Source organism: Balaenoptera acutorostrata, chromosome 18 (assembly GCF_949987535.1).
Source record: "Balaenoptera acutorostrata chromosome 18, mBalAcu1.1, whole genome shotgun sequence".
Lineage (NCBI taxonomy): Eukaryota > Metazoa > Chordata > Mammalia > Artiodactyla > Balaenopteridae > Balaenoptera > Balaenoptera acutorostrata.
In genome coordinates, this window is record NC_080081.1 from 14,653,156 (window position 1) to 14,665,982 (window position 12,827).

The following is a 12,827-nucleotide window of genomic DNA, read 5'->3' on the forward strand; positions in this document are numbered from 1 at the left end:
TCAGACTTTCGTCATTACGGTTTCAAGAATCATTATGTAATTTCACTAACTACGTCCAATGTAGCTGCAGGTGAAACCACGAAAAACAAGGCAATGGGTTTTAAGAACCAGTGCTTTTAAACCTTAAATACCACTCTCATTGTTTCTTATTCAGTGTTGTTACTATGGAGTAGTTAGGGATGGTGAGTTCATGGCATGCAGGCCAATACCTGCTCGTCTGGTACCCACACAGCAGAGGATACTGTTCTTTCCTACAGGGACTCTTTCTCACCTCAGTACCCACAACCAAGAGATCTGAGTAGCCCTAAAGCTAAAACCTAAAGTGCTCAGCTGAACAAAAAGCTTAATGGTAAACTTGGTTCTCTCCTCCCAACTATAGGACACTACCTGGAATGTTCAGAAGGTCAGCTTGCTACAGTTGCGAAGACCTCCACCCATTCAGAAAAAGAAAAAAAAAGATAAAAGGTCTCATCAAGACACAAATGACTTCACATGGACCACACTGTGGAATCACACGCTTAAAATGCTATAATATAATTTATTAGAACCAAACAGTGTATATTCGACAAGATGGCAAGAGTCTAATTTAATAACTGTAAACAAAGCTATAAACTGTGGGCATACCACAAACGTTCACATCTGTACTTACTTTCTGCCAGAATCAGGGACACAAAGGCAACAACAGTGACCAGGATGGCACAGATGGCATCCAGACGCACAGCGAGCCATCGGGACGTAGTCAAAAGCAGTAACCAAGCCTTTGGATTTGTGAACTGTAATAAGCATAATGAATAAGTAGAAAAACCACGTTAGCTGCTTCTAATGAGGGACAGCATTTTGCTCAGTTGAGCTACACAAGATTTTACACAAGGTAGGACAGCAAAGCTCCACACCCAAGGAGCCTGAAGACTCCAGAAAGCTAGGTTTTGACAGAAGACAACATATGGTACACATAGGAATCAGTCCAGGGGCTTTGTGGGAAGCATGCACTGAAAAATTCAACCCACAGGTTATAAACAGAAATACAATCATAATAAAGAACATGGAAAAATGGTCTCATTGGTACATTTCCTGCAGTGCTGGGCCTCAAAGTGAGGCTTATCCTCTCACATGTCAACTGTTCCCTTTTCTCCAGTAGCACAGAGCTCAGCTCACACTGTTTCCAGCACCTTCTGCACTTACTGCGGGGCCCCGCATAGCGTTTGTTCTTACGAGCCAGTATCTAAACGACCACCAGCTAACAGGATCCGCATGTGGCTTTCAAAATGCCACTTTATCTTCAAAATACAATAAAGATTGGATAAATGAGCCAGGATTTTATAGACTTAGAGGAAATTCTGAAATTTCTACCTAGAAAGAACTTCACTGATACAAAGAATAATACACATCAAGTGGGTGGCAAATTAGGAAATTATTTTCCTCAATCACATCTGCTGCCCTTCATGCTGTGAAAAGAGAGTCGGCTAACTACAGCCTGGGGGCCAAAAACGGCCCACCACCTGTTCTGAAAATAAAGTTTTATTGGAACACAGCCATGGCCATTTGCTGATGTATTATCTTTGTCTGTCTTTGTGCTAAAACAGGAAAGTTGAAAAGTTACAACAGAGACAGTATGGCAAACACAGCCTAAAATATTACTCTCTGGCTCTTTGCAAAATAAAGTTTGCTGACTCCTGCCCTAAAGGGACAGAAAGCCACAGGTCACAGTGACGGAAGGACAACATAAGCCAGTGAGGGGAGAAAAGCAGGGGTGTGACAGGGGAAGAGGGGAGCACAGAGGGGAGGCTGAGAGGAAGGGGTGGGGAGGAGGACGTGGGGAGGCAGAGAGAGGTGTGGGCCAGCGAGGCCACCTGACAAGGACTCAAGCCTCAGAAGGCAGCACCTCCCATCCTTTGAAATCATTTCCAGAAACTTACAGACCTGAATCCAAGTCCTGGTGTGTGTCGAACACTTCCTGAAACTTCTGTTCAGCATTGTTTGCCCGGATGGTCCAGAGTCCCCGGAGAGAAGATGCTAAGTGGGAAAACACTAGGCTCCGAGCTGGGGAAGCAGAGACAGACAAACGACAGAGAAAGTTAGGGAGGCTGGATGCAAGGAGACCAACTGCCTCTCGTGCTCTGTGGTTGCACATCCTGCCAAAGGGCTTCCTGGAGGGCTGCCTGGGAGAAGAGGGATGATGCCGCTTCTGTAGAGGGTCCTCCGCATGAAGCCTCAAGCTCACACCTGCTCACACCTGCTCACACCTGCTCACACCAAGCTGCACTTTAATGACCTGGAAATGAAGATTCTCTCTGAACCTATCTTTGACCAGATTCAAATCACAGCTAGATTTAGATACAGAAATTCTCTACTAGCTCATTCATCAAGGTCCTCCTCAAACACGCTTCCCTCCAAATTCTTCCCTGATATCCCTCCAGTTGTTCACTAATTTTTTAAAAACTTAATGAAGTATAGTTGATTTGCAATAATGTGTTAGTTTCAGGTATATAGCGCAGTGATTCAGTTTTTTTCTGATTATGTTCCATTATAGGTTATTACAAGTTATTGAATAGAATCCCCTGTGCTATACAGTAAATCCTGTTGCTTACCTACTTAATGTATAGTAGTGTGTATCTGTTAATCCCATACTCCTAATTTGTTCCTCCCTCCCTCCCTGCCCGCTTTGGTAACCGTAAGTTTGTTTTCTATGTCTCTGAGTCTGTTTCTGTTTTGTATATATAGTCACTTGTATTATTTTTTAGATTCCACACATAAGTGATACCATATAGAATTTATACTGCCCTTCTCTGACTTACTTTACTAAGAATAATATTCTCTAGGTCCAGCCATTTTGCTGCAAATGGCAATATTTCATTCTTTTTCACGGCTGAGTAACTACTGTCCACTAATTTTTGAGTCAGCAGCATTTTTAAAGTTAATTCTCTGTGAGAGTCCTCACCACCTGAATTTTGATGAGCATCTATGTGTTGTCTCCACCTTAGATTAGTAACTTAAGGGCTGGGATAAAATCGGCATATCCCCCAAACTGGAACAGTGCCAGGCACAGGACACGGGTGAGATAAGAAGGTGAACAGACAGTCTGCTGTCTCCCTGCATCCTGGGACTTTCCCTGAACCTGCATCAAGAGCCTCTCTGCAGGTCACGGAGCCTGGGTATCGCACTGCCCTTGTGCCCACAGGACCTGGGCAGCCGAGGCGTCTCTGAATAGTCTTGACTCTACTCCATGAACCTGATGGATGTTTTTATTAACTGCCTGCTGGATACTTGAGGCTTCTGGAGGTCACTCTGCATGTGACACTCACATTGCTCTTTTAGAATCTGACCGTGGCCTTAGTGTCCATTCTCTTTTGAGTGACTTCATGTGGGTTTGGGGCCTGGTGTCACATGACTGGCCATTCATTTCCTGCCATCTTCTCTAAGAGCACACTGAACACAAGCACCAGGGTCTGCCTCCTGCACATCAGGGAACAGGTGGGCTTCAGGCTGCTGGGCAGGGAGGACCCTTACGATTTTCATTCCCCACCGTGAACTAGGCTATAACCTGTTGTTGTCAGGGACAGTGTGAGTCTGTGACCTTGGATATGGCTTCCTCATTCAGGCACTGCCAAATGAATAAAGTTGGCTAGAGAAAGGCAGCCAAACTTCATCCTGGTTTTATGTACTGCTCCCTGACTGACCACTGCTATGCTCGCTTTTGCAAAAATATGCAAAAAAACCCCATTATAATCAGCTGCAGATTTGTCATTAAGATGACAAAAGTTAACCTAAGCTTCCAGAGGCAGCTAGGCAGTAGGATCTGAAAATAAACCTCAGGACTTTAGTAGTTCTTCAGAGCACAAAAATGAAGCAGGTTTATGTCGTCTGGCCACAGCAATCAGCCGTCCTTCTTTTTGCTAGTGGCTCTAGCAGTGGCCTTAAGACATACTATCATTTACTGTATAGAGAAAACAGCACTGTTATTATTTATGACAGAGACCCACTGTCTAGAGAGAAAACATAAACAGTTCTAATGAACTGACCACCACATTTAGTTATCTGGGGGAGTGGAGGAGGGAGTATACAGATTGAACTTATGGTCTAACACTGTCACAGCCTACTAGGGTGCCGAAAACACAAATACTCCACAGGAGCTGTGCCCAAGTTTTCAAAACCCCCGTAACACACACTGAAAAATTCCTGTACCGATTCTTTAAAAAAGCCTCAGGAGGTGCCCTTCTCTCCACTTTCATGTGGATGGGAGGTGGTCCTCGCCCCAGGCGAAAAACCTGTCAAGCATTCCTTCTGGAGCAACTCCTCTTTGAATGTACCACATCTGCTTCGCAACAAGACTGCTGAATGACTCCATTTCACGAGTGGCCTCAAATTATAAAACATCTGAAGCCTCGCGCACACAAAAGACCAGATGGAGCTCATCACTTCCTCTCCTGCTTCCCCAGGTCCTACCATCCTACCAAGTCACACGGGCAGAACAGTGCACACATCTGGACTCGACTGCTCCACGGTCCATTCAAACACCTCACAAAACCAGACCTCACGGGGCTTTAGCTGGTTCTCTTGATGACTGAAACCTTTTTCCACAGCTTTTATGAAACTGATGTCCACTATCCTTTACGTAAACACTTAGGATAAATGCCTCTTAAGAATTTATTACTTTAAAAAAAACACACAAATACCACAACAAAAAAACTCCTTTGTCTTGATGAATTTAGATTTTTTTCCCACTTAGTAGATACGAAGAACCTTGGGATCAATATGCTTCCCTTCTTGGCTTGGTTTCTAGAAAGTTAAGTTGGTATTAATTTGCAATAACTACCTAGATGGTTGGGATTTCTGATGTAATAAACATCTTCCTTCCTTACCTTTTGGCTATTGTCCTCATACTTTTTTTTTTTTTTTAATTTTTATTTATTTATTTATTTATTTATGGCCGTGTTGGGTCTTCGTTTCTGTGCGAGGGCTTTCTTCTAGTTGTGGCAAGCGGGGGCCACTCTTCATCGCGGTGCGCGCGCCACGCCTCTCACTATCGCGGCCTCTCTTGTTGCGGAGCACAGGCTCCAGAGGCGCAGGCTCAGTAGTTGTGGCTCACGGGCCCAGTTGCTCCGCGGCATGTGGGATCTTCCCAGATCAGGGCTCGAACCCGTGTCCCCTGCATTGGCAGGCAGATTCTCAACCACTGCGCCACCAGGGAAGCCCCTCATACCTTTTTTAAAAATATATAACAATTCTACTTTCCTTATAATTTTTTGTTTTAATATTAACGAAATATGTTTGTGCATTAATAGTGAGATAAGCTCTGATTTATTTCATCCTGTCTGATTACCTGCAGAATAGAATAATTAATCATAAAATGTGTTTCCCATTATTCTAAAACTAGGAAGTTGAATGGAGTAATAAACTAAATGCGTACTCAACGGATTCCCCCTCCTGTGTCCTTCTAAGGGGATTATTTTCAGCAGCCATTTATATGAACAGCTTTGGGGAAGGGGGACCACAAACAGGGTGGTATCACACCAAATACTGGTGATGATACATGCAAACCTGAAAGTAACAGCACTTACCTTTTCAAAGCATTTAACAAGTGCAACTTAATTGCCATCTTTGAACATGAGAAAGAATGTATTTTTCAAATATATTACTTCTGACATACGTTTCCTGATGTCTCCTTTCCTTTTCCTAATCTTTTCCTTTCCTTGTCACTTCTAGTAACTTTGGGAGAAGAAAAATCCCCTATTTTCCTTCTTCATTAGTTCCAACATGATGAAATGTCTGTTTTTTAGAAAAATGTTTACTGAGTGGCTCCTCTACGTGAGGAAGTACGTCATGAACAAGACAGAAACGGTCCCTGGCCTCATGGTGCTCACATTTCGTCCTCCTTGTGCTAAAATGCCAAGCTGCAGCTGACCAGCCACCAGCTCCATTTGCCTTAAGGGCCACACGGACTCACAGTGGCCATAATATCCAATTACCTAATGTTAACTTAGTGCGAAATTCCAGAAGACAGAGTCTGCAGAACTTCAGGGGTCTGGTTCATTACAGCGTAAATGGAAGCCAGCCCGAGTTGCCATCCCAACCCGAGAGCCCCGGGTACTCACTTGCACATTCCAGGTGTTTGACAGCTCCTGACGTCTCTAAGAAATATTGCCGAAGAACAAAGAAAATGATGCCAAGGGGAACCAGGGGTATCACAGTCCAAGGAATCACAGCCACCATCACGCCTGCAGCGTGCACCATCACACCCATCACAAGGAGAAATGTCTAAAATAGCAAAAAGAGACACAGAGGTCTCCTTGTCAAGGATTCTTTTCAAAGATAAACTTGGCTGTTTTGTTATGATTACATTCCTTTCCTTGAAAGATCTGTTGGAATGGTAGGGAATGCTTTCCCATCCAAAGAAATAAAATTATAGGTGGTCCTCATATTTACTTATTGCATGTGTCAAACACTATAAGAACTTGCTAGGTATTAGCTCTTGTGATACACTCAGTAGCCCTGAGGCAGGCATTACTATTCTTCACAGATGAGAATATTTGAGACTCAGAGTAGGACTTGAATCCCAAACTCTCATGAGTCAGTAGGTGTTACTAGAGAGATGAGCAAGCAGGTATCACAGATGAGGAATTGAGAAGCTTCATCTATACCTGTAGGGATAAAGAAGTGGTTAATTACAAATTCAGGGTCCAGAAAAGTATAAAAAAATTCAAATGTTGACCTTTGGAAGTAGGAATTCCTCTTTCTTTCTTGGTTTTCTAACCATAGTTAGTATTTACTGAGTGCTGAATGTGTACAGGGCTGTACATTTAATACTTCACGTGTATTAACTTAGTTGATCCTCACAATAGCCCTATCGAGTAATAGTATTATCTCACCTTACAGATGGAGACACTGAGGCACAGGGAGATGAAAAGCAACTTGATCAAGACGGCAAAGCACAAGTCACGGAGCTGGAGAGCCCAGGTTACGAGCCATTATGACATATTTAAGCTTGCTCCCAACTTTCTATCATTATGCTAAGTATTTAAAATGTCCATTTCAAAGGCTAATGATTATAACAACAGCAGATGCCATTTACCAGGTGTTTACTGTAAGCAAGGCACTGTGCTAAGAGTCCCATGAACATTCATTTAATCTTCATCTAATCCCATAAAGTGATTTTATCTCAGGAAATGATCTTGGCTTAAAAAGACAGCAGACAGAATAGAAACCCAAGGCACTGAAGGATGCTGATTTAAGCATCCATCTTTATCAGGAGAAGTATGATATCATGGTGTACAGCTTCAGGCGACAGGAATGCAATCAGCACTTAGCATCTGCCTGCTGTGAAAGCGGGGTGGGGTGGGAGGGACGTGCAGATTCACATAGCCTGAGCCAAGGCCTCTGAATTTTACAGTCTCAGATGGATACAGATCCACGGTGATCTGTACAAGTCACAGAGCACTGGGGAAACACAGGGAAGAATGTGTGAACACTTTTTTGAGGATTTAAGAGACTGACAACTGAATTTCACAGGCTGGTTTAACAAACAGAAAGAGTGGCATGAATAATTTGCAGGTAACAATCACATTTGATGGAAATTTTGACCAAGAAGGAGCTGGGCTGGGAAGGTTGAGATGCTTGCCCGAGTTAACAGCAGTTGTTCTGTGTCCTCTCAGCGCCAGCACCTACATGCGGCGCTCTCCGGCGCAGGGCCCTCCCCGCCTTGTCACCCAGGGCAGCTGGCCCCGCGCGTCTCTGAGGGACGGGTTAGCGGGGTAATGCCTGTATCACAGAGATGCAGGTTATCGTTTCACAGCTCTTCCAAATCAGTTTTCTCAGGGGATCCTCAAAACCATCTTGTGAATAAGAAAATTAAGAACTGTCCTTTCCATTTACAGATGAGAAACATGAAGCTGGGAGGTAAGTAGTTCTCCGAAGTTTTCCTGGGAAGTTAGTGTGTTCCTTAGAGAAAGCCAGGAACTGTTCATACTCAGGAAATCCCAGAGCCACAGCAGGAGGAGCCTGGAAGGAGGAGGAAGCTTCCAGAACTCTGACTTTATGACCAGGAGCCCTTGTGAACCAAACTGCATTATCTGGATGTAGACCCATGTGCTTTTCCTGTTTCTCCCAGTCTCTGCCGTGGTATCAGTATAAAACTCAGAGTGAAGAGGAATGGAATTCTGAAGGAACAATTCCAATCATAAGTGGAGAAAAACAGGGCTGTCTGACCTCTCTCCTATTATACCTACAGCTGAACAATTTCTTACAGCCACTGGATTAACTGATGCATCCCACTCTGCTATACCCTTCGTGCTCACGGGGAGGGTCCTTCCAGCTCCTTCTATGTCTAGCCTTAAGTAAAGTCACTTGGCTTGCCATTGTTGGTTGTCAGGAAAAAAACCTGCTGAAATGTCAATTAGGAAAAAATCCAAATTACAGTTTTTTTAGCAGATTCACATCATTTGATTGGACAACATTCACCAGTGTCACTAATCTGGCTCTCCCCAGGTGAGGGCCTTTTATGACTAACCCAGCCTGGCAGATTACCTGGGAAGCAGAGGTAAGATCAAAACAAAGGGCTCCATGGGAGCTGTGCCAACACCTTTCTTTGGGTACCTGTTAAAGACTGGTAACTGTTGCTCCCCAGTTAGGTTAGGTCCTTCAGATTTCACGCCCCTAAATTCTGAAGCAATTCAAAGAGGCTTTCTCCAAGAGTTTTATTTGTACTTGTTGGTCATACTATAGCCATCCTCATTGTGGACTAGATATTATATTATAAAAATATATAAAATATATATTTTTCATAAAATATATATATGTATACAATACAATGTATGGGTTTACATTTATATGTATCTATGTATATACATGTGAATCTTTTATTGCCAGCTGTCTCAAACTCTTTATAGAAGTTGGTAGAAGACAAAAATAGTATCTAAGCAAAAAAGTCAACGTCTGAAGAAGGAAAAGAAAGATTCTGGTGCATGATAAACAACCCTTCCTTGAAGCCAATCTCACTTCTCCTTCCACATTCCCAGGAATTCCAAGGAGCCTAATCCAAGCTGCACACACAATTCCCCCCATCTGACTGGATTTCAGGCCCATATGATGACCCGCCTCACCATGGCCAGTGCTTCTGTACCTCTGTCACACTATGACACAGAGATGATGATGTGTACACAGCAAGAAGTGTGTTGACCTAGAAGCAAGTGACCCAAGTCCTGATGCCCCAAGAAATAAGGGGAATCGTTATGTTGATATGCTTATAACCCATTTGGAGCACACCAGTTGGGAAATGCTATCCAAAGTCTATGAAGCCACATGAACAAATACAAAAACTTCTTAGATGAAATCTTTCACTTGAGAGTACATGGTGATTTTTCACAATTCAGAATAATTCTTTAGTTTGCAGAGAATGACAACCTACACCTGGAGTGGAAATTCCATTAGCCACGTATTGTACTGAGATAGGGTTTAGGGCTAAGCTTCTTGAATATTAACAGGGAGGGTAAGACCCTACGGCTACTCTCAATCTTAGTAAAAACTGGGATATACCAACAACATAAAAGGATGGTGGTTGGAATTAAATAAGATAATGTATACAAAGGGGTTACCAGTTCATATATAACAAATATAAACTGTAACTCCATCATTACCACCCTTTAGTATGCTCTGCATGCCAGCAGCCAGGGGGAAGAGAGGAGGTGTATTAATAGACTTACAGGCCCAAAGAATCTTATGAATCTCAGAAGTTGGACCTTAAGAGGCAGCTCATTCTAACCACTAGAACAGCTTAGTACTATCCAAAGATGTATCAGAGCAGGTGCTATTTTTCCTAGATGTGGTAATGATGTCACATGTACCAAAGGGATTGTGGCTTTTCTCTGGTCACAGCGAAAAACGTATCTGAGGTCTATTTTGTTTGAAGATGCACTTTTAAAGTAATATGACCAATAAACCTCATGCCTACTACAATTTCTGTCCTCTCTGTATTTTCTTCCCAAGTCTAGGTCTTCCAAAGATTGATAACCTTAGGCATATGGCAGCAAGTCAACATTTTTTGAGATGTTTGTTTTCTTATTCCATATCTTCTTTCTGTTTCAAGTTTTGCTTTTTCTTGGTGAAGACTTACTGTTATGAAACTACTGAGCATTTATGGGAGACTAAGGGAAAACATGGTGGACTTCTGAACCAACAAAACCAAACCAGATTATTCAATATATTCCAAATACAAGATCAATTTGATATTTTCTATTTCATGCACCATGAATTCATGGGTTGATATCAACGGAAGTACAAAAGCTAGATTTGGTACACTAGTGAATCCCAGGAAATTCACTGGGATTATATTTTCCCTTCTGTCTGCATTGTCTACTTTTGTTGGGCTTCTTGGGATCGTATCTGTTCTCTCCCATGAGGGGAGCAGTCCTAGATTCCCAGCTAGTTAGGGAATAACAGCCTGCTCAGCTCACAGAGCAGACTGATCATTAAAAGGTCTTAAAAGTGCTCGCCCATAGAACACACTAACGTGTCGATTTAAGAATTATTCTCTAAATAAGAAAAAAGAAAATTTCATAAGAAAGATGAGGTCTAAGCCCAGAAAGCAAAATGACTTGAAAAAAAAAAAAAAAACCCAATCTAATTTTAATAAATACATAAACGCCAAGGACACAAAATGAGGCTGAGTAGTTTAAATGTGTAACACCTGTATTTGGATGGTGGTTAAAAACATTAAAATTTCACCAGAAAGTCTCGACCTATAGAATTAACACTGTATTTTAATATTGCAGATTTTAACATATTCCTTTCACAAGCACAGTTTGAAATACAAGGCCCCATTTGCCTCCCTGGCATTTAACTTCCAAATTGCTTACAGTCCTGTAGGAATTCCTAGGTATCTACCCACGTTCCTTTAAACTTAGTTCCAAGGGATTCTGTTCCTGATAGTCTCTGTGAAGCTTATGTCAAAGAACACGCTTTCTATAAACATCAGTAACAATGTATTCTTCTTATTTAATGCAAATAAATATGCCATCCATACTTTTGGCTCACTCTATTCGTATTTGAATTCTCTCTTGCTCACTCTGATATCTATATTAGGCACAATGTGAAATATATATTTAATCATAAAACCACTTAATCAGTAGACCATTACTTTTATTATTTGTTTACAGTATTAAAAAATAAAACCAGGATCATTAAGATTGCTAACACCTCAAAAGAATTTCAAAGCTTTTAATTCTACGGTCAGACTCTTAAGAATTCTGTTTCAAGCTGTGGTAAGTACAAATCATCCAGATTTCCTTAAACTATTACTGATTTTGCAAAAGATATAACTTAAGTGCAATAAACTTTTGGCAAGAAAACAAGGCAAGATTTCCTTGTGATTTAGAGAGGGAAAAAAATGACAACTAGTTTTTGATCAGTAAGCTGTTTACTGACGTGGGTGTAGGAGAGACTCTTCTACCTATTCATTCTGGAAACATATGAGATTAAAAAATAACCTTTCAATGAAATGGCTATCACATAGATTGTGCTGCTGGCTAACACAAGATTCTTGTGGAGACAGTAAAATCCTGAACAGACTACACAAAACTCTGAAAGAATTAAGAAATAAAACGTAACTCCTATCCTACAATACTCATTACCCTTCAATTACAGTATAAACAGAAGCAAAAGGAAAAACATGGAAGGCTTCTAAATGTAAGCTCCTAAACTTAATGCCAACCTAGAGTTAGTGCTGAGTCTGCATGTAAGGTGATACAGTACCTTGCACCTCTCAGGAGGTTCAGAGATCAGCTCTGGTTCCCAGGTCCCTCATTTCTCACCTCTGTTTCCTTTGACCTCACCCACCTCGGTTAACTCTGTTCAATCAGAACATTGGGGTGTCATATCTGTATGATGAGATCTACACAAACCCTAAGACTAAGCTTTTCTAAACTTGTCTGTTCCTTGGGATACACTAATCACACCTTCATCCCTCATTTGGCTGCCTTGGATCTTTTCACAACCACACCAGCTCTGAGACCTGTGTATCCTTCAGTTAGCTCCCACCTGAGAGTCACAGCTAACTCCGCTGAAGAGTGAATGGTGGTGTCTGGTTTACAGTTTGTTCATCAACACAACAGAAAGCACTGGGGAAACACAGTGCACTTCTTCCCTTGTGTTCAGCATATCTCATTGATCAATAGTTTCCTTTCTACCTTTTGTCAGGGTTCATGCTTATTACAAAATTCAAGACTGAAGTCCATTTATTTGCTGCTTTTTAAAGGCACACCTGGGCTTCCCTGGTGGCGCAGTGGTTGAGAATGTGCCTGCCAATGCAGGGGACACGGGTTCGAGCCCTGGTCTGGGAAGATCCCACATGCTGCGGAGCAACTAGGCCCGTGAGCCACAATTACTGAGCCTGCACTTCTGGAGCCTGTGCTCTGCAACAAGAGAGGCCACGACAGTGAGAGGCCCGCGCACCGCGATGAAGAGTGGCCCCCGTTTGCCGCAACTAGAGAAAGCCCTTGCACAGAAACAAAGACCCAACACAGCCAAAAATAAATAAATAAATAAATAAATAATAAAAATAAAGGAATTCCTTTAAAAAAAAAAAAAAAGCACACCTTAAAAATAATAGCACATGAAGGTGGAGATGAAACGTTGAAAAAGGTACCCCATAAAAACACTAGCCAAAAGAAAGCTGGAGTATCTATCTGCACCACTATGAACATGAAGTTAGGAAGGATTCCTAGAAATAAGGAAAACGTTTCATAAGAATAAAGGGTCGATTTATCCAGAAGATATTTTTTAAAATCTAAATTTATATTATCCTTTAATAACATAGCTCCAAAATATATAAAGGAAAA

The 12,827-nt window shown here is 41.9% G+C and overlaps 1 protein-coding gene across 1 annotated transcript in view; it reads right to left on the minus strand.

Moving 5' to 3' along the window:
• Positions 1-12,827, minus strand: part of LOC130705642 (ATP-binding cassette sub-family C member 4-like) — a 193,929-nt gene that overhangs the window by 56,081 nt on the left and 125,021 nt on the right. The window contains 3 exon segments of the mRNA XM_057533225.1: positions 650-773; positions 1,921-2,040; positions 6,093-6,255. Coding sequence (XP_057389208.1) covers positions 650-773; positions 1,921-2,040; positions 6,093-6,255 — 407 coding nt within the window.